The 22,253-nt window shown below is 45.4% G+C and overlaps 1 protein-coding gene across 2 annotated transcripts; it reads right to left on the reverse strand.

Annotated features, from left to right (window-relative positions):
- Positions 1 to 2,638: 2,638 nt before the first annotated feature.
- On the reverse strand, positions 2,639 to 22,252 carry DFFB (DNA fragmentation factor subunit beta). 2 transcript variants are annotated; one of them, XR_011315591.1, is made up of 8 exons: positions 22,074 to 22,252; positions 11,613 to 11,739; positions 11,090 to 11,281; positions 8,752 to 8,831; positions 7,765 to 7,929; positions 7,351 to 7,451; positions 3,890 to 5,243; positions 2,639 to 3,749 (listed from the first exon to the last, which is right to left on the reverse strand). XR_011315591.1 is itself a non-coding variant. In XM_069743081.1 (7 exons), the coding sequence occupies exons 1-7, from the start codon at positions 22,185 to 22,187 to the stop codon at positions 5,027 to 5,029; spliced, it is 996 nt and encodes a 331-aa protein (XP_069599182.1). In that variant the 5' UTR covers positions 22,188 to 22,252; the 3' UTR covers positions 2,639 to 5,026. The 2 variants fall into 2 exon arrangements, 1 of the variants encoding a protein (XP_069599182.1); XM_069743081.1 differs by having other exon boundaries at positions 2,639 to 5,243.
- Position 22,253: the final 1 nt, after the last annotated feature.

Genomic DNA, 22,253 nt, shown 5'->3' on the forward strand with positions numbered 1-22,253 from the left:
AAAATAAAAAATAATTTTTCTTTCCTCAAAAATGATGTTTTAGCAAGCAATTTTTTATTTTCTCAAGGGTAACAGGAGAAATTGGACCCCAGTAATTGTTGCGCAGTTTGTCCTGATTATGCTGGTACCCCATATGTGGGGGTAAACCACTGTTTGGGTGCACGTCGGGGCTCGGAAGTGAGGGAGCACCATTTGACTTTTTGAATACAAGATTGGCTGGAATCAATGGTGGCGCCATGTTGCGTTTGGAGACCCCCTGACGTGCCTAAACAGTGGAAATCCCTCAATTCTAACTCCAACACACCCCTAACCCTTATCCCAACTGTAGCCGTAACCCTAATCACAACCCTAACCCCAACACACCCGTAACCCCAACACACCCCTAACCACAACCCTAATTCCAACCCAACCCTAGCCCTAAGGCTATGTGCCAACGTTGCGGATTCGTATGAGATTTTTCAGCACCATTTTTGAAAAATCCGCGGGTAAAAGGCACTGCGTTTTACCTGCGGATTTACCGCGGATTTCCAGTGTTTTTTGTCCGGATTTCACCTGCGGATTCCTATTGAGGAACAGGTGTAAAACGCTGCGGAATCCGCACAAAGAATTGACATGCTGCGGAAAATACAACGCAGCGTTCCCGCGCGGTATTTTCCGCACCATGGGCACAGCGGATTTGGCTTTCCATATGTTTACATGGTACTGTAAACCTGATGGAACTCTGCTGCGGATCCGCAGCAGCCAATCCGCACCGTGTGCACATAGCCTAATTCTAAAGGTATGTGCACACGCTGCGGAAAACGCTGCGGATCCACAGCAGTTTCCCATGAGTTTACAGTTCAATGCAAACCTATGGGAAACAAAAATCGCTGTACACATGCTGCAGAAAAACTGCACGGAAACGCAGCGGTTTACATTCCGCAGCATGTCACTTCTTTCTGCGGATTCCGCAGCGGTTTTACAACTGCTCAAATAGAAAATCGCTGTTGTAAAACCGCATTGAAATGCGCAGAAAAAACATGGTAAATCCGCCATAAAACCGCAGCGGTTTAGCACTGCGGATTTATCAAATCCGCAGCGGAAAAATCCGCAGAGGACCAGAATACGTGTGCACATACCGAAACCCTAACCCTAGCCCTACCCCAAACCCTAGCCCTACCCCTAACCCTAGTTCTTACCCCAACCTTAGTGGAAAAAAAAAAATTATTTTTTTTTATTGTCCCTACCTATGGGGGTGACAAAGGGGGGGGGGTCATTTATTTTTTTTTTTTATTTTGATCACTGAGATATAACCTATCTCAGTGATCAAAATTCACTCTGGAACGAATCTGCCGGCCGGCAGATTCGGCGGGCGCACTGCACATGCGCCCGCCATTTTGGAAGATGGCGGCGCCCAGGAAAGAAGACGGACGGTCCCCGGGAGGCTAGGTAAGTATAAGGGGGGGGGGGAGATCAGGGCACGGGGAATGGATCGGAACACGGGGGGGTGGATTGGAGCACGGAGTGGGGGATCGCTGTGCGGGCGGGTGGATCGGAGCACGGGGGGGGGGAATCGCTGTGCGGGGGGGGGATCGGAGTGCGGGGGGGTTTGATTGGAGCACGGGGGGTGTGATTGGAGCACGGGGGGAGCGGGCAGGAGGACGGGGGAGCGGAGCACAGGACCGAGGGGAGCAGACCACAGATCAGGGGGCTGGGGGGGCGATCGGAGGGGTGGGGTGGGTGCACATTAGTGTGTCCAGCCATGGCCGATGATATTGCAGCATCGGGCATGGCTGGATTGTAATATTTCACCATTTTTTTTAGGTGAAATATTACAAATCGCTCTGATTGGCAGTTTCACTTTCAACAGCCAATCAGAGCGATCGTAGCCACGAGGGGGTGAAGCCACCCCCCCTGGGCTAAACTACCACTCCCCCTGTCCCTGCAGATCGGGTGAAATGGGAGTTAACCCTTTCACCCGATCTGCAGGGACGCGATCTTTCCATGACGCATATGCTGCGTCATGGGTCGGAATGGCACCGACTTTCATGACGCAGCGTATGCGTCAAAGGTCGGGAAGGGGTTAAACCAACCAATGTGGAGAGAGAAACCGCCCTTTTTATGTTGAAGGTTTCCTGTCCTTGAAGGGTGGATCACCTCTCTCGTTGGATATGTCATGGGTTCCGAAAAAAGACATTACTGGTAAGTAATATGTGTTTTTCAGAGCCCATAACCAGCACCCTTATATTACCTCCCGTTACGTGTGGGTAAGCACTTCTTTTGCTAGTGTTATAAGTTCACATTTTAAGTTGTGACATGTGGCGCTGATAACATTTTGGTGTCCATTGAAGATCCTCTCGTGCTTCGTAATCCAACTGATGCTGGGAGGTGCTGCCCTTTTTAGCCTGTAGGTTGCTTGTCCATGAAGGGCAGATCCCCTCTTTCATGATGCGGTCATGGGTTCCGAAAAATCCTGTTACTGCTAAACAACTAAGACTTTCCTTTAAAAAAAAAATGCATAAAAAAACTCTTCAAATAAAGAGGAAAATCCAGAAAAAAATGCCTTATTCAGAGATTATTACTTATTTTGGTGCAGATAGATAAAATCACAATATTTATGCTACGTGTAAACACGGAATATCATCAGCTGAATACCCCCTTATACGACATTAAACATTCTTTAATACTGTATGACAAGATCAACACCAGGTTACAGAAAAAGTTTATTCTGACACTACTTTGAGACAAAAAAAAGTAAAAATCATCAGTGCATGTGCTATTATTCTGCCTACAATGGCTAGAAAATGAGGTATATGTGCGCCTCTAGAAATTCACTTAAAAAAAAAAATCTTAAAATATCAACCTGAGAGCGTCAATTCATGATTATAATCTAGGATTAAATACTAATAGTTCTGTGCTTTGTCACTTTAATTCATTACAATAAGGAGCAAAAAAAGACTTGTCTGATTCTTACTCCGAGCGGATGTCTGCTGCAAAAGCAAATAGATAGCGAAAATAACTATGAACGCCGGCCTGTGACCAGCGTTCAAAGCAGATCATGATTTATTCTACACATAGCAGGGCTGAAGCACTGATATATGTAGCACATGCGATCAGACGATCGCAGCTTCAAGTCTCCTACGTGGACTACTGAAGCTAGTAAAAAAGAAAAATATAAATTAAAATGCAAGTTAATCACCTTCTTGTATTCCCATTCAAAATAAAATTTAAAAAAAAACACATTTGGTATCGCTGCGTTCAGAAATGTCCGATCTATCAAAATATAAAGTAAATTAATCTGATCAGTAAATGGTGTAACAAGAAAAAAAAATCGAAACACCAGAATAACATTTTTTTGGTCGCCGCAATATTGCAATAAGAGGCGATCAAAGCATCATATCTACCCCAAAATGGTCAGCTCAGGGTGCAAAAAATAAGCCCTCACGAAGCCCCAGATACCAAAAAATGGAGACTGTATGGGTTTTAGAAAATGTGATTACAGCAGCCTTGGCACTGGCCTCTGGGTGCAGCAGCCTTGGCACTGATCTGTGATCGCAGCAGCCTTGGCACTGATCTTTGATCGCAGCAGCCTTGGCACTGACCTGTGATCGCAGCAGCCTTGGCACTGACCTGTGATCGCAGCAGCCTTGGCACTGGCCTGTGATCGCAGCAGCCTTGGCACTGGCCTGTGATCGCAGCAGCCTTGGCACTGACCTGTGATCGCAGCAGCCTTTGCACTGGCCTGTGATCGCAGCAGCCTTGGCACTGGCCTGTGATCGCAGCAGCCTTGGCACTGGCCTGTGATCGCAGCAGCCTTGGCACTGGCCTGTGATCGCAGCAGCCTTGGCACTGATCTTTGATCGCAGCAGCCTTGGCACTGACCTGTGATCGCAGCAGCCTTGGCACTGACCTGTGATCGCAGCAGCCTTGGCACTGGCCTGTGATCGCAGCAGCCTTGGCACTGGCCTGTGATCGCAGCAGCCTTGGCACTGACCTGTGATCGCAGCAGCCTTGGCACTGGCCTGTGATCGCAGCAGCCTTGGCACTGGCCTGTGATCGCAGCAGCCTTGGCACTGGCCTGTGATCGCAGCAGCCTTGGCACTGATCTGTGATCGCAGCAGCCTTGGCACTGATCTGTGATCGCAGCAGCCTTGGCACTGGCCTGTGATCGCAGCAGCCATGGCACTGGCCTGTGATCGCAGCAGCCTTGGCACTGGCCTGTGATCGCAGCAGCCTTGGCACTGGCCTGTGATCGCAGCAGCCTTGGCACTGATCTGTGATCGCAGCAGCCTTGGCACTGGCCTGTGATCGCAGCAGCCTTGGCACTGGCCTGTGATCGCAGCAGCCTTGGCACTGGCCTGTGATCGCAGCAGCCTTGGCACTGATCTGTGATCGCAGCAGCCTTGGCACTGGCCTGTGATCGCAGCAGCCTTGGCACTGGCCTGTGATCGCAGCAGCCTTGGCACTGGCCTGTGATCGCAGCAGCCTTGGCACTGGCCTGTGATCGCAGCAGCCTTGGCACTGATACAAATCATGTCTAGGCGTGTACTAAGGAAAGGCAGAAGGAGTCGGGGGTTGTAATCTCAACTAGCAAGTTTGTAGAGCTGCTGACAGAGCGGGCGGCAGTCACTGTATCTGTCACATGGTAAGAGCTATACATGAGCATCTAAGAGCACTGGGAAATTTCAGATAAAATAAATAAATAAAAATTGACTGAGGCCCCGATCGAACCTTTGCCTTGTATCTGTGCTCTGTTTTTTCAACAAAATAGTCACATTATAGCCCTTGGTTGTTTTACATATGTCCTCAAGCATAAAAACTCATTTTAATGAATAGTCCAGTGATGTGAAAGAACATCACATGGATGCCATCCACGTCACTGTTGGCTGAAATCCATATCCTCGACGTTCTCGATAATATGTAGGCCTGTTAGTAGATAGCTGCCACACAAAAATTAAAATTATATAAAATAAACATCAGCACCCAAAAAATTGCAGTGGTGAGGAGGAGAATGAAAAAGGGACAAAACTTTAGTCTTGAATTTCTTTCAGGTCTTGAGCCTCTTAGCAGGTACTTCAGTGTAAACCATGTCCTCGTCACATTCCAGTTTGTGAGCCGTTTTCTTATGGCATACAATGGAAACCAGTTTCAAATTTTTAGTAGTGAACAAGAGATCAAAGAAATATTTCCAGTTGATTTGTCTCCCTTTACTTTTGTTCACAGCTTCGTTAAGACAAGGGAGGATGGTTCGTTTCTTTTCGATCCTTATAAAAAATAAAAAAAAAAAGTTAACTTGCTAGAAATTGAATGCGGGCACTACTTCATTATCTGTTACTGGGAGATGAATGTTCTTTAGGCCAAATACCAATAAATTAAAGGATCCATAGTCGAGATGTAACATCCTGAAACCCCCGTGGTTCTACAGAACTGAACAGACCATTGAATTGTGGAATATTTCATCCAGAATATTTGCTCTTAGGATGTACTGATCCCAAACATTTATAATTACGAGTAGAGATGAGCGAACCCGAATTTAAAAGTTTGGGTCGGGTACCGAACCAAAACTTCCATGGGTACACTAATCCCTAATTACAAGGTGTTGTACAACTCTACTTGGGTCTTACATTTAGCCACAAACATGATTTCCACAAAACTTTCCTTTTTGACGCAAAACTGCAATAAAAAGGAAACTTGATAGCTGATGTTCAAACCACATGCAGCATGTATCTGACACCGGCTCCATTATCATTGGCCATGGACCATGCCGCTCGGGTGACTTGTTCATGCGGCCGGTACCTAGCAGCCCCCAGCCTCGCTTCTCTTGAGTGACAGGTCTCTTCCTAATGCCGGGATCACACATGCGAGAAACACGTCCGTGTCTCGCATGTGAAAACCAAGCTCTGGCGCCGGCACTGTGGAACGGAGCATGCGGCCGCATAGCAACACATGGAGCCGCACGCTCCGCTCTGGAGTGCCGGCGCCAGAGCTTGGATTTCACATGCGAGACACGGACGTGTTTCTCGCATGTGTGATCCCGGCCTTAGTGTGTGATTAGGGAAAGACCTAACAGTCAAGAGAAATAGGGTGGAGAAAAGCCATCGAGTACCGGTCTCTCCAACTACTCCTATAAGACATCTAGTCCCCGTATGCCTTTTAAATATTTGCTTTCATAGAAACGCTACAGGCATATCTGGCTGAAATGAAAGACCCAGTGTCGGGTACCTGCTGCCCATGTTTTGGACAGCATGTATCACCTCTGTGGTTCTCTTAAAGGTGCCTATGAGTGTAATGCAGGTTTTCTTTATTTCCTAAGTGCTTACGTATATGTACATGTAATTAGCACCCCTGATTAAGTCATCTTAGTTGGTGAAACGCATGGGGCTCATACCTTATCCATTTACCCTATATTCTTTCTGGTAGTACCATTTGGTAACACGTCTTGAGGACTTAGTATTTCTATTTTACACTTTGATTGCTTTGCTATCTCTTGTATTTTAGTTATTCTGTGTGTTTTCTTGGTGCATCACAGTCAATATATGTTTCATTTTTTCTTTATTTCTATTTGGCTCATTTTCCATCTACCCGATACTACTATTGTTAATAGCATTTGTATTTTTGGATTACGGTTGAATCTCCACTTTTATTGTCTCGTGGAGACCGTTATATTTTCTACCTTTTAAATATTTTTAATTTTGTTTGTTCACTCCGTGTTTAATAAAATATTTTTTCATTTTTGTATTCATTTTTTTTTTTCGTTTTGAGGCATATTATAGAGTTCTAGTGCCTTTTACATGCCCCGCTCTAAATTCTAATTATATGTATATTAAAGGGTATATCCGGGACTTTCTGAAAAACAAAAAACACGCCTAAGCACTTAAAAAGCCAGTAGTTGTTACCTTCCTGCTTGTTGTGCTTGGCGCCATTCTCCATCAGCACATACCGCTCCTGCCGGAGGTTCAGCTGCTTTCTTTTCTGCTCTGTTCTGTTGACAGGACAGGGCTGGACTTGGGACATCATTCTGATTGACAGCCATCTCCCGGCTGTCAATCAGAATGACGTCGGAAGTTTCATCCTGTCAACAAAGCAGAGCAGAAAAGAGGCGTCTGCTCTGTCAACGTGACGTCAGCAAAGGCAGCTGAATCTCCAGCAGGAGAGGACTGTGATGGGGAAGCACAACAGGCACGAAGGTAACAACTACTGGCCTGTTAGTGCTTAGGCACATTTTTTGTTTTTCAGAAAGTCCCGGATGTAACCTTTAACATTGTTCCTAGTTCCACCATTCAGGAGCTGTAATGAAATAGTGGTATAATATCAAGTGACTGAATGATGTGGAAAGGCGCTATTAGTTACCACATTTTTCTAGGTTCTTACACGTGGTCCAGGTTCCAAGAACTGAATAAAATTCTGCTCTCCTGGTTGCTGTAGGGATTGATGGAATGATTGGAAAGGCAGTCGCTCTGGTCAAAGGCTCCCTACAGGACAGAAATGCAGATACAAGTGACACACAAAAGCTGAGCAGCATCACAATACAAGTAATGGTAGTTATTATCAACAGATCATTCTAGGAAAGAAAATAAAAGTGGCAATCGGTGCAGGTCCCAGTGGTTGGTCACCAAATTATCACTTTTTCCAATAAACTTGGACTTGGTGCACATATCAGTCTAATATGTCCAGGACCTGATGGCCGTTAGGGGATCATTTGCTTCCCCATGTATTTACATACCCAGAATAATTGGCAAGAATGTTCAATCTTGCCTCATTCTACACAGCTGATGGGGGTCTTACTTGGCACGAAAACCATCCGTGTGCAGTACAAAGACGGGTGGCCTCCACCTCGCTTCTATCGAAGTAACTTCCATTGAAGTCCACAGCGCTGAGAGCATTGTGCATGGTCTGGACGAGCTCCTCATATTCGTCTTTCACCGCTCGATCGACGTTAAAGTTCTGAACCTAAAATAACAGGACATAAAGGATTGCTACTCTTTACCTCCACATCGCCCTCCCTGATTTACTGCCCATCAGTGGATCTTTTGATTTCACAAGTTTCTGAATGATGAATAAGATTTTGCAGCTTTGCTCGGTGTTCCTGACGTACCGGCGTCGGCAGCTACTAGGAGCCACCATTAGGCTACGTTCACATTTGCGTTATTGGGCGCAGCGTCGACGCATACGTCATGCGCCCCTATCTTTAACATGGGGGGCGCATGGACATGCGCCGGTATGCGTTGTACTGCGTTTTACGACGCATGCGTCATATAGACGCACAAGACAGGGCGCAGAGGACGCTACTTGTAGCGTTTTCCCTGCGCTGAAATTCCTGATCTGTAGGATCTTATGACAACGCATGCGTCGCAAAACGCTGCGCTGTGTACATGCGTTGTTGGTTGCGTCGCTGCGCCCAACAACGCAAATGTGAACGTAGCCTTAGAATTATTGGCCACGAGGCGTTGTATGCGGATCATTCTCCAGGGAGCAGACTCTTACACGTAGGCTCAGGGATTTGCCAATACCTACAAAGCTGCCTTGCAGCCTCATATTATTACTAAGCACCCTCCGAAATCAAGGTGTCTTCATGAAGTATCTGGTCATGCGAAGTTCTGCAGTGCGAGAGATGTTCTCTACAGAAGCTCTCCGGGTGGGGAAGGGCTCCCGTCCATGACGGCTGTATAGTCGGAGGAGGAGGGTTGTGGACCTCAATAGATGGTTGTCCTTTTGTCTTATTGGAAAACTCCTTGACAGTAAAGTATCTTGACTGTAAGGCTACTTATTTACCTCCGTAATGTAACTGCGGATTCTTCTCTTGCAGCTTTCCCTCATGTAACTGGACTTGTTCTTGAATCGCTTCTCTACTCCTAGGAAAAAAAGGAGAAAACCCACAGGGCTGTGAGCAAACAATCCCAATGCATTACAGAGGTGCTGCCCCGTATCTGTTTACTGTGGCGAAATTCCAAGGCGTGAGGTATACAGCTTTCCTTTACACACACCTTCATTTACTCTAAGACAGGAGTAGGCAACTGGAGATCTACCGCTATCACTTGGGAGGGCCTTGTGATGGTATGCAGCGGGTGAAATAAGTATTGTACACTTCAGCCATTTTCTAAGTAAACATATTTCTAAAGGTGCTATTGACATGAAGTTCTCACTAGATGTTGGTAACAACCCATCCAATCCACCCAGATAAAGACATCAAACCATATGTCCATAAATTATGTGTAATACTGAAAAAATGACACAGGGAAAAAGTATTCAACACATGAAGAAAGAGCTGGTGCAAAAATCCATGTAAAGTCATTACACCAACTGAAATCTATAAGTATTTAGAAAGCAATCCTGCCACTTAGTGAAAAATATCACTTGGTTCAACTGATGGTCTATTAAAAGGTGTCTCATTAGCAAAATCCCACAAGAAACATCTCATGACGGGTAAAACCAGTGAGCTGTCTCAAGACCTTCGCAACCTTATTGTTGCAAAACATATTGATGGCCTTGGTTACAGAAGAATTTCTAAACTACATAAGGTTTCAGTGAACAATGTTGGAAGCCATAATCCAGAAGTGGAAAGACCAATATTTACACATAAACCATCCACGACCAAGTGCTCCCCACAAGATTTTAGACAGAGGAGTGAAGAGAATTATCAGAAGAGTTGTCCAAGAGCCAAGGACCACCTGTGGAGAGCTACAAAAAGACATGGAATCAGCAAAATTGTTTCAAAGAAAACAATAAGTAATGCACCTTTATTGCACGCTCACCATGCAAGACTCTATTGTTGAACAAAAAGCATGTTCAAGTTTCTTTGAAGTTTGCTCAACAACATTTCGACAAGCCTGTGAAATACTGGGAGAATATAGTCTGGTCAGATGAGACGAAACTTGAACTTTTGTGAGGCCAAAAGGCATCACCCCAAAAACGATATCAACAGTGAAGTTTGGAAATCCGAACACCATTGTGTAGTCTGTTTTTCAACATATGACACTATCAAACTTCATGTAATTGAAGGAAAGATGCATGGACAAATGTACCAAGACATTCTTGATAGAAATCTGCTGCCATCTACGAGGATGATGAAGATAAAAAGAGGGTGGACATTTCAGCAAGACAGTTATCCCAAACACACAGCCAGGGAAAGTAACTCTCATTTGGTTTCAGAGAAAGAAAATAAAGCTGCTAGAATGAACGAGCTGATCACCGGACCTGAATCCATTAGAAAATGTATGGAAGGAACTAAAGCTTAGAGTTCATAGAAGGAGCCCATGGGACCTTCAGGATTTGAAGAGTATTTGTGTGGATGAATGGGCCAAAATCACACCTAAGCAATGCCTGCGACTAGTTTCTCCACACAGGAGGCATCTTGAACAAAGGCTTTTGTAAGAACAATTGCTTGAATTTCAGTAAGCGTGTTCAATTCTTTTTCCCATTTGTTATTTCTCATTATTACACACAACTTATGGACATCTACGGTTGGATTTCTTTACCTCTGTGGATTGGATGGGTTGTTACGGACATCAGGTGAGAATATCAAGCTGATAGCAAGAAAAACAAAAATATGTCAGCTTACCATAGTTGTCATCAATACCGGACTACAGGAGCCATGCACGGAAAAAGCCGCTGGTCCAGCATCGGCCGTAGAGCCACCAAAAAATAAAAATAGGAGAAAATCCAGCACCGGAAAAAAGAAGTATAAAAATAGAAGAAGGTATTGATCCATATCAAGGATTAAGATACAAATAGGACGTAATTAACAAAAAATGAAAAGAGATGGGAAGGGTGAGGGGGGACAAAACCTTTTGCGTTTCATAGGTGACTAAGGACATGCATGTCCGATGTCCTCTGCAGGCGGCTTTAATCAGAACGTTCTCCTACGAAATACACCTTAACCCTTGCACTATGATCTATGGGGCCAGAATGTGCCCCGCGCAGATCAATGGGTGATAGGTAAGTGATGGGCTACTTTGACCTGGAGTTGGCTAATCATAATGGCCCATCATTTTCCTGCCAACCCCACCCAGCAATCAGCGCCATGTTTCTACCATTGGTGGTGTATCCTAGCCGTGTGACACCAAGATCTGTGGCACGCCAACCACTTTACGTTGAGAAAACGGCAACAAACCTTGAAACCAAGCCTCGTCATCGTCCCGCTCTTCTGCCTCAGCATTGTCATCCAGGTTCTGGACGATGTCCTGAATAATCTTCCTCATCTGTGGATCCTGTCCGTCACTCTGGATCTTTCTAGCTGCTTCAATAAATTCTGGCTGTCCCATGTGAATTGCATTTAGAAAGCGGTGAAAGTCCGTCACGATGCCTATATCAGCAAAATATATATATCAATGAAGAAGCATGTGGACGTACCCTTAAAGGGATTGTACAGCGTAAGAGGTACTGCTGCACGCCGGGGCAATCGTATGAAGCATGAATGCTAATAATTGGTACAGACTCGTTACTAACATCATGCCTGAGGTCAGCCTTCCCATATAACCCCCCTCAGAGAAGCCATCCGCCCCATCACCGCACCCGGGAGCTGCCTGCCGTACCTCCCCACACACCCAGAAGCCGTTCGCTGTCCCCCCCAGCACCCGTCAGCTGGGGAGGGGGGGGGGACATAGCCTAAGCATCTGCAAAAGTAAAATACTCACGTCCCGGCCAAGTCTGTCCAGGAGAAAGTAGGACCAGCTCTGTGTGATCTGCGAGACTCATCAGGTATTCATCACTTAATTCTGTGCCGTCTTCATACAAACACACCCGGGTGGTCTTAGGGGGCAGCTACAAGTAAGATAAAAAAAAGTCAGAAATTAGTGAATTTGTAAATCAGGAAAAGAAATGTGCTATAAAACATTCCCGTTTGTAATGAACGCCCATATGAAACATTCACACCCTAGGAGCTGGGCAGGTTCACAAATCTATTAACCTGCGGATTCACCCCATATCTGCTGATTAATAGGGTTTTTCACATGACAAGTTCCCTTTAATGAATAAATAATTAGATGGGAGTGCTTTTTTTAAGTAAATTACCATATTTTTCGGACTATAAGATGCACTTTATTCTCTCAAATAGGGGTGCGTCTTATAGTCTGAATGTAGGTTACAAGAGGGCGGCGGTGGAGCGGAGTGGGGTCCCTGCTGCAGGAAGCCGGCGGCAGGAATGGGGTGATGCTGTGACCCCTGAGATAGGAGGAAGGCGCGGAGTCCCCACTGCGCACATTGATCTCCTGGCGGAGTCAGCGCATGACGAGCCGAGATCTCAATCTGTGCACCGCCAATAAGCCAACACGAGGAAACAACAATGAGGAATTGGGGCTGAGTGTCATCAGAGCACGATGGGGGTAGTAGGTCCCCACAGCAAGGGCCATAGTGTGCAGACCCCAACACAGTCAGCATGGGATTCCAGCCTTGATTTATGGACTGAGATAGATGACAGGGTTTATCTATGTTAAAGGGGTTGTGCCGGGGCTAAACCGTGGGTAACACAAGAGAGCAGGAAAGGAGTGAGGTACAGGGGTACTCAGCCGTGGATATGGGAATTTTAAGAAGCGAGTCTTAGATTCTCCCAGTCTATTCCTCCAAGCGCACAACAGGTATAAATTGTAAATATGCTGAAAACTGTAATAAATATATATATATATATATATATATATATATATATATATATATATATATATATATATATATATATATATTATATGCACCTGCGGCACATGGGGTATAAAGAGATCCATGCAAGTGCTGCAGAAACAACCCCACCGAGAGTTACAGAGCTGATATACACACATATATAATACATGCACAACATAAACACACATGTAAAACATACTTTACAAATATGCACAATTCACACATGACAAGACATATATACACACATTATACATACATATACACACATTATAGAAATATAATCCACAGACACATATATAATGCATACACAACATAAACACACATATAATACATATGCAAATACACACATATTATAGATATATAATACATACACAGATTATACAGATATACTAAACATACACACATTACATGCACAACATAATCTATATATATATAATTGTCTAAGGGTCACTTCTGTCTGTCCGTCCTACTGTCATGGTTATTCATTCGCTGATTGGTCTCGGCAGCTGCCTGTCATGGCTGCCGCGACCAATCAGCGACGGGCACAGTCCGATTAGTCCCTCCCCTACTCCCCTGCACTCACTGCCCGGCGCCCGCTCCGTAATCCCCTCCACTCACCGCTCACACAGGGTTAATGGCAGCGGTAACGGCCCGCGGTGTAACGCACTCCGTTACTGATGCTATTAACCCTGTGTGTCCCCAACTATTTACTACTGATGCTGCTTATACTCACCCTCCGCTGTTGTGAATTCTGTGGCTGAGTTCACTTCTGTGGTCACAAGTGGTATTGCAGTCTCTGGGCTTCCTCCCTCAGGTGTTTTGGTGAGCTCGTTGGCTGCCTTGCTATTTAGCTCCACCTGAGTCTGTCTTCCTTGCTCCTTGTCAATGTTCCAGTGTTGGATCTGAGCTACTGCATCTTTCCTTGGGCCTGCTGCTCTGCTAGATAAGTGCTTCTAGTTTGTTTTCTGTTTTTTCTGTCCAGCTTGCTATTAACTTTTGCTGGAAGCTCTGAGAAGCAAAGGGGTGCACCGCCGTGCTGTTAGTTCGGCACGGTGGGTCTTTTTGCCCCTTTGCGTGGTTTTCGTTTTAGGGTTTTTTGTAGACTGCATAGTTCTCTTTGCTATCCTCGCTCTGTCTAGAATATCGGGCCTCACTTTGCTGAATCTATTTCATTCCTACGTTTGTCTTTTCATCTTGCTAACAGTCATTATATGTGGGGGGCTGCCTATTCCTTTGGGGTATTTCTCTGAGGTAAGTCAGGCTTGTATTTCTATCTTCAGGCTAGTCAGCTCCTCAGGCAGTGCCGAGTTGCATAGGTAGTGATAGGCGCAATCCACTGCTGCTTATAGTTGTGTGAGGATAGATCAGGTACTGCAGTCTACAGAGATTCCACGTCTCAGAGCTCGTCCTATTGTTTTTGGTTATTGCCAGATCTCTGTATGTGCGCTGATTACTGCACACTGTGTTGCCTGATTGCCAGCCATAACAGTACAAGGAGCCCCACCAATGATTCCCAATAGAGGGAAAAAAGAAATCCTGACAGCATTTTTTTTTCTTAGCTCTGTCTTCAGTCTTTTTTTTCCCCTAGACATTAGAGTGCTTCAGGACACAGCTGTGGACATGGATATTCAGGCTCTGTGCTCCTCAATGGATAATCTCGTTGTAAATGTACAAAAGATTCAAGATACTATTGATCAGAAATCGATGCTAGAACCAAGAATTCCGATTCCTGATTTGTTTTTTGGTGACAGAACTAAGTTCCTGAGCTTCAGAAATAATTGTAAGCTATTTTTGGCCTTGAAACCTCATTCTTCTGGTAATCCTATTCAACAGGTTTTGATTATTATTTCTTTTTTGCGCGGCGACCCACAGGACTGGGCGTTTTCTCTTGCACCAGGAGATTCTGCATTGAGTAATGTTGATGCATTTTTCCAGGCGCTGGGATTGCTTTACGATGAGCCTAATTCAGTGGATCAGGCTGAGAAAAATCTGCTGGCTTTATGCCAGGGTCAGGATGATGTAGAAGTATATTGTCAGAAATTTAGGAAGTGGTCAGTACTCACTCTGTGGAATGAATCTGCACTAGCGGCTTTGTTCAGAAAGGGTCTCTCTGAAGCTCTTAAGGATGTAATGGTGGGATTTCCTATGCCTGCTGGTTTGAATGAGTCTATGTCCTTGGCCATTCAGATCGGTCGTCGCTTGCGCGAGCGTAAATCTGTGCACCATCTGGCGGTATTGTCTGAGAGTAAACCTGAGCCTATGCAGTGCGACAGGACTATGACTAAAGTAGAACGGCAAGAACACAGACGTCTGAACAGACTGTGTTTCTATTGTGGTGATTCTACTCATGCTATTTCTAATTGTCCTAAACGCACTAGGCGGTTCGATAGCTCTGCCGTTATTGGTACTGTACAGTCCAAATTCCTTTTGTCCATTACCTTAATGTGCTCTTTGTCATCGTATTCTGTCATGGCGTTTGTGGATTCGGGCGCTGCCCTGAATCTGATGGATTTGGATTGTGCTAAACGTTGTGGATTTTTCTTGGAGCCTTTGCGGTGTCCTATTCCGTTGAGAGGAATTGATGCTACACCTTTGGCCAAGAATAAGCCTCAGTACTGGGCCCAGCTGACCATGTGCATGGCTCCTGCACATCAGGAAGTTATTCGCTTTCTGGTACTGCATAATTTGCATGATGTGGTCGTGTTGGGGTTGCCATGGCTACAAACCCATAATCCAGTATTGGATTGGAACTCTATGTCGGTAACCAGCTGGGGTTGTCAGGGAGTACATGGTGATGTTCCATTTTTGTCTATTTCGTCATCCATTCCTTCTGACATCCCAGAGTTCTTGTCGGACTTTCAGGATGTATTTGAAGAGTCCAAGTCTGATGCCCTACCTCCGCATAGGAATTGTGATTGTGCTATCGATTTGATTCCTGGTAGTAAATTCCCTAAGGGTCGTTTATTTAATTTGTCCGTACCTGAACACACCGCTATGCGCAGTTATGTGAAGGAGTCCCTGGAGAAGGGACATATTCGCCCATCGTCGTCACCATTGGGAGCAGGGTTCTTTTTTGTAGCCAAGAAGGATGGTTCGCTAAGACCGTGTATTGATTACCGCCTTCTTAATAAGATCACTGTTAAGTTTCAGTATCCCTTGCCATTGATTTCTGACTTGTTTGCTCGGATTAAGGGGGCTAGTTGGTTTACTAAGATTGATCTTCGTGGTGCGTATAATCTGGTGAGAATCAGGCAGGGAGATGAATGGAAAACGGCATTTAATACGCCCGAGGGTCATTTTGAGTATTTGGTGATGCCGTTCGGACTTGCCAATGCTCCATCTGTTTTTCAGTCTTTTATGCATGACATTTTCCGTGAGTATCTGGATAAATTCTTGATTGTTTACTTGGATGACATTTTGATCTTCTCAGATGATTGGGAGTCTCATGTGAAGCAAGTCAGAATGGTTTTCCAGGTACTGCGTGCTAATTCCTTGTTCGTGAAGGGATCAAAGTGTCTCTTCGGTGTGCAGAAAGTTTCATTTTTGGGGTTCATCTTTTCCCCTTCTACTATCGAGATGGATCCGGTTAAGGTTCAGGCCATCCAGGATTGGACTCAGCCGACATCTCTAAAAAGTCTGCAGAAATTCCTGGGCTTTGCTAATTTTTATCGTCGCTTCATCTGTAATTTTTCTAGCATTGCCAGACCATTGACCGATTTGACCAAGAAGGGTGCTGATTTGGTTAATTGGTCTTCTGCTGCCGTGGAAGCTTTTCAGGAGTTGAAGCGTCGTTTTTGCTGTGCCCCTGTGTTGTGTCAACCTGATGTTTCTCTTCCGTTCCAGGTCGAGGTTGATGCTTCTGAGATTGGTGCAGGGGCGGTTTTGTCACAGAGAGGTTCTGGTTGCTCAGTGCTCAAACCATGTGCTTTCTTTTCCAGGAAATTTTCTGCTGCTGAGCGTAATTATGATGTGGGCAACCGAGAGTTGCTGGCCATGAAGTGGGCATTCGAGGAGTGGCGTCATTGGCTTGAGGGTGCTAAGCATCGCGTGGTGGTTTTGACTGATCATAAGAACCTTACTTATCTTGAGTCTGCCAAGCGCTTGAATCCTAGACAGGCCCGTTGGTCGTTATTTTTTGCTCGTTTTGATTTTGTGATTTCATACCTTCCGGGCTCTAAAAATGTGAAGGCGGATGCTCTGTCTAGGAGTTTTGTGCCCGACTCTCCGGGGTTATCTGAGCCGGCGAGTATCCTCAAGGAAGGAGTCATTGTGTCTGCCATCTCCCCTGATTTGCGGAGAGTGTTGCAGAAATTTCAGGCTAATAAACCTGATCGTTGTCCGGCCGAGAAACTGTTCGTCCCTGATAGGTGGACTAGTAAAGTTATCTCTGAACTTCATTGTTCGGTGCTGGCCGGTCATCCAGGAATCTTTGGTACCAGGGAGTTGGTTGCTAGATCCTTCTGGTGGCCATCTCTGTCACGGGATGTGCGTGCTTTTGTGCAGTCCTGTGGAATTTGTGCTAGGGCTAAGCCCTGCTGTTCACGTGCCAGTGGGTTGCTTTTGCCCTTGCCGGTCCCGAAGAGGCCTTGGACACATATTTCGATGGATTTCATTTCTGACCTTCCCGTTTCTCAAAAAATGTCGGTCATTTGGGTGGTCTGTGATCGCTTTTCTAAAATGGTCCATCTGGTGCCCTTGGTTAAATTGCCTTCCTCCTCTGATTTGGTGCCTTTGTTCTTCCAGCATGTGGTTCGTTTACATGGCATTCCTGAGAATATTGTTTCTGACAGAGGTTCCCAGTTTGTCTCGAGGTTCTGGCGAGCCTTTTGTGGTAGGATGGGCATTGACCTATCTTTCTCCTCGGCCTTCCATCCTCAGACTAATGGCCAGACCGAACGAACCAATCAGACCTTGGAAACATATCTGAGATGTTTTGTTTCCGCTGACCAGGATGATTGGGTGTCATTTTTGCCGTTGGCTGAGTTCGCCCTTAATAATCGGGCCAGCTCGGCTACCTTGGTCTCTCCATTTTTCTGCAATTCTGGGTTCCATCCTCGTTTCTCTTCAGGACAGGTTGAGTCTTCGGACTGTCCTGGTGTGGATTCTGTGGTGGACAGGTTGCAGCAGATCTGGACTCAGGTAGTGGACAATTTGACCTTGTCCCAGGAGAAGGCTCAGCTTTTCGCTAATCGCAGACGCCGTGTGGGACCCCGACTTCGTGTTGGGGATCTGGTTTGGTTATCTTCTCGTCATATTCCTATGAAGGTTTCCTCTCCTAAATTTAAACCTCGTTTTATTGGTCCGTATAGGATTTCTGAGATTCTCAATCCGGTGTCTTTTCGTCTGACCCTCCCAGACTCCTTTTCCATACATAATGTATTCCATAGGTCGTTGTTGAGGAGATACGTGGCACCTATGGTTCCATCTGTGGAGCCTCCTGCCCCTGTTTTGGTGGAGGGGGAATTGGAGTATATTGTGGAGAAGATTTTGGATTCTCGTGTCTCTAGACGGAAACTCCAGTATCTGGTCAAATGGAAGGGTTATGCTCAGGAAGATAATTCCTGGGTTTTTGCCTCTGATGTCCATGCCCCAGATCTTGTTCGTGCCTTTCATGTGGCTCATCCTGGTCGGCCTGGGGGTTCTGGTGAGGGTTCGGTGACCCCTCCTCAAGGGGGGGGTACTGTTGTGAATTCTGTGGCTGAGTTCACTTCTGTGGTCACAAGTGGTATTGCAGTCTCTGGGCTTCCTCCCTCAGGTGTTTTGGTGAGCTCGTTGGCTGCCTTGCTATTTAGCTCCACCTGAGTCTGTCTTCCTTGCTCCTTGTCAATGTTCCAGTGTTGGATCTGAGCTACTGCATCTTTCCTTGGGCCTGCTGCTCTGCTAGATAAGTGCTTCTAGTTTGTTTTCTGTTTTTTCTGTCCAGCTTGCTATTAACTTTTGCTGGAAGCTCTGAGAAGCAAAGGGGTGCACCGCCGTGCTGTTAGTTCGGCACGGTGGGTCTTTTTGCCCCTTTGCGTGGTTTTCGTTTTAGGGTTTTTTGTAGACTGCATAGTTCTCTTTGCTATCCTCGCTCTGTCTAGAATATCGGGCCTCACTTTGCTGAATCTATTTCATTCCTACGTTTGTCTTTTCATCTTGCTAACAGTCATTATATGTGGGGGGCTGCCTATTCCTTTGGGGTATTTCTCTGAGGTAAGTCAGGCTTGTATTTCTATCTTCAGGCTAGTCAGCTCCTCAGGCAGTGCCGAGTTGCATAGGTAGTGATAGGCGCAATCCACTGCTGCTTATAGTTGTGTGAGGATAGATCAGGTACTGCAGTCTACAGAGATTCCACGTCTCAGAGCTCGTCCTATTGTTTTTGGTTATTGCCAGATCTCTGTATGTGCGCTCATTACTGCACGCTGTGTTGCCTGATTGCCAGCCATAACACTCCGCCGCCTTTCCTGCTCCTCGCGACGCTCCTGGGACCGTGCCATTGCAAGCACTAGCTTCCGCTCCCGTCCCAGCACTTGTGTGCGACAAGGACCTGCTGTGACGTCATCATAGGTCCTGCTCACACCAGCCCTGGGACCAGAAGCTGCCGCTTGCAATGGAGCGATCCCGGGAGCGTGGCGAGGAGCGGGAAAGGCGGCGGATGGTGAGTATAGCAGGACTTCCAACGGGCCTTCGGAAGGTGAGTATATGTTTTTTTTTTTTTTAAGTCTCTATACTACGTGGCTCTGTGCTGGGCAATATACTACGTGGCTGGGCAATATGCTACGTGGCTGGGCAATATGCTACGTGGCTGGGCAATATGCTACGTCGCTGGGCAATATACTACGTGACTGGGCAATATACTACGTGGCTGGGCAATATACTACGTGGCTGGGCAATATACTACGTGGCTGGGCAATATACTACGTGACTGGGCAATATGCTACGTGGCTGGGCAATATGCTACGTGGCTGGGCAATATACTACGTGACTGGGCAATATACTACGTGGCTGGGCAATATACTACGTGGGCTGGGCAATATACTACGTGGGCTGGGCAATATACTACGTGGCTGGGCAACATACTACGTGGCTGGGCAATATACTACGTGGCTGGGCAATATGCTACGTGCCTGGGCAATATGCTACGTGGCTGGGCAATATGCTACGTGGCTGGGCAATATGCTACGTGGCTGGGCAATATACTACGTGGCTGGGCAATATACTACGTGGCTGGGCAATATACTACGTGACTGGGCAATATACTACGTGACTGGGCAATATACTACGTGACTGGGCAATATGCTACGTGACTGGGCAATATGCTACGTGGCTGGGCAATATGCTACGTGGCTGGGCAATATGCTACGTGGCTGGGCAATATGCTACGTGGCTGGGCAATATGCTACGTGGCTGGGCAATATACTACGTGACTGGGCAATATACTACGTGGCTGGGCAATATACTACGTGGTTGGGCAATATACTACGTGGTTGGGCAATATACTACGTGGCTGGGCAATATACTACGTGACTGGGCAATATACTACGTGGCTGGGCAATATACTACGTGGCTGGGCAATATAGTACGTGGCTGGGCAATATACTACGTGGCTGGGCAATATACTACGAGGACATGCATATTCTAGAATACCCGATGCGTTAGAATCGGGCCACCATCTAGTCTACTATATAAAGCTGAATGTGTGTGTGTGTGTGTGTGTATGTGTGTGTGTGTATGTCCGGGATTGGCATCTGCACCGTCGCAGCTACAGCCACAAAATTTTGCACAGTCACACGTCTGGACCCTGAGAGCGTCATAGGCTATATTGTGAGGCGAAATTTTAACCCCGCACGTTCCAATTCACCAAACAATTTTTCCCCTATCTACATAATGGGGAAAAAGTGAAAGGAAAAGTGTTGGAGGCAAATTGACAGCTGCCAGATGTGAACAAGGGGGACTTAAAGAATGAGAGCGATGGTGCCAAAGAGTATATACCGTACAGTTGCTAAGGTGGGGCCCCGACATGGGATACTCACCACACACGGGGATATGAACACACACACAAAATGCGCCACACACTACCATGTGCTTGAACACATATTACCCTCAGCACACATTTCACCACAAATACACCAACCTCGCCACATAAAAGTCTAAACACAAAAGTCGCCACTCAAAACTCGCCACGCGCATACTATATACAGGAGGAGATGACACACAGATATATACTATATACAGGGGAGATGACACACAGGTATATACTATATACAGGAGGAGATGACATACATGTATATACTATATATAGAAGGAGATGACATACAGGTATATATATATATATATAGGAGGAGATGACATACAGGTATATACTATATACAGGGGAGATGACATACAGCAGGTATATTATATATACAGGGGAGATGACATACAGGTATATACTATATATAGAAGGAGATGACATACAGGTATATACTATATATAGGAGGAGATGACATACAGGTATATACTATATACAGGGGAGATGACACACAGCAGGTATATTATATATACAGGGGAGATGACATACAGATATATACTATATACAGGAGGAGAAGACATACAGGTATATACTATATATAGGAGGAGATGACATACAGGTATATACTATATACAGGGGAGATGACACACAGCAGGTATATTATATATATACAGGGGAGATGACATACAGATATATACTATATACAGGAGGAGAAGACATACAGGTATATACTATATATAGGAGGAGATGACATACAGGTATATACTATATACAGGGGAGATGACACACAGCAGGTATATTATATATACAGGGGAGATGACATACAGGTATATACTATATACAGGAGATGACATACAGGTGTATACTATATATAAGGGAGATGACAAACATGTATATACTGAGGTGAAAATGAAAAGGTGTGAGTGCAAAATGAGAGGAGTGAGGGAAAATAGTGGAGTGATCGGAAAATGACAGATGTGAGGTTGAAATGACAAGTGTTAGGGGGGAATGAGAGGAGTGAGGGAGAAAATGAGAGAAATGAGGGGGAAAATGAAAGATGTGATTGGGAAAATGAGAGGAGTGAGGTGCTATAACTAACCACAGATATTTACTATGCCCGGGCAACGCCGGGCTCTTCAGCTAGTATATATATAAACACACAGAATACATAACGACCTGTAATACTATTACACAAACAGGAATATACATATATATTATAGATATATCACACACATATCTAATACATATATACACACATTATACACTACACACACATGTAATACATACAAACACATTATACACTACACATACGCATGTAACACATATATACACACATTATACACTACACATACGCATGTAATACATACAAACACATTATACACTACACATACGCATGTAACACATATATACACACATTATACACTACACATACGCATGTAATACATATATACACACATTATACACATACACACATTACATACACACAGTGCTGTACCTTGAACTTGGCACAGCCTTTCTTTCTGAGCTCCCCCATGTTACTGCAGCCGATCCCATACTTCTCAGTCCCTGTCACTGTCCTTATTTTAAAATACTTCATGCGCTTCCCCATTGCCCCCTACTACACTGCACATTACGGTACAACTTCCTATCGCGCATGCGCCTCCTTACCCGACTG

Source organism: Ranitomeya imitator, chromosome 10 (assembly GCF_032444005.1).
Source record: "Ranitomeya imitator isolate aRanImi1 chromosome 10, aRanImi1.pri, whole genome shotgun sequence".
NCBI lineage: Eukaryota > Metazoa > Chordata > Amphibia > Anura > Dendrobatidae > Ranitomeya > Ranitomeya imitator.

What these genes read in the sequence shown, in the direction of transcription:
- DFFB (XM_069743081.1), bottom strand. Translation starts at nt 22,187, where the DNA reads ATGGGGAAGCGCATGAAGTATTTTAAAATAAGGACAGTGACAGGGACT. An exon ending in AAGGCTGTGCCAAGTTCAAG is followed by an intron (nt 11,740 to 22,073) that starts GTACAGCACTGT and finishes TCTTACTTGTAG; the next exon opens with CTGCCCCCTAAGACCACCCG. An exon ending in TGGACAGACTTGGCCGGGAC is followed by an intron (nt 11,282 to 11,612) that starts GTGAGTATTTTA and finishes TTGCTGATATAG; the next exon opens with GCATCGTGACGGACTTTCAC.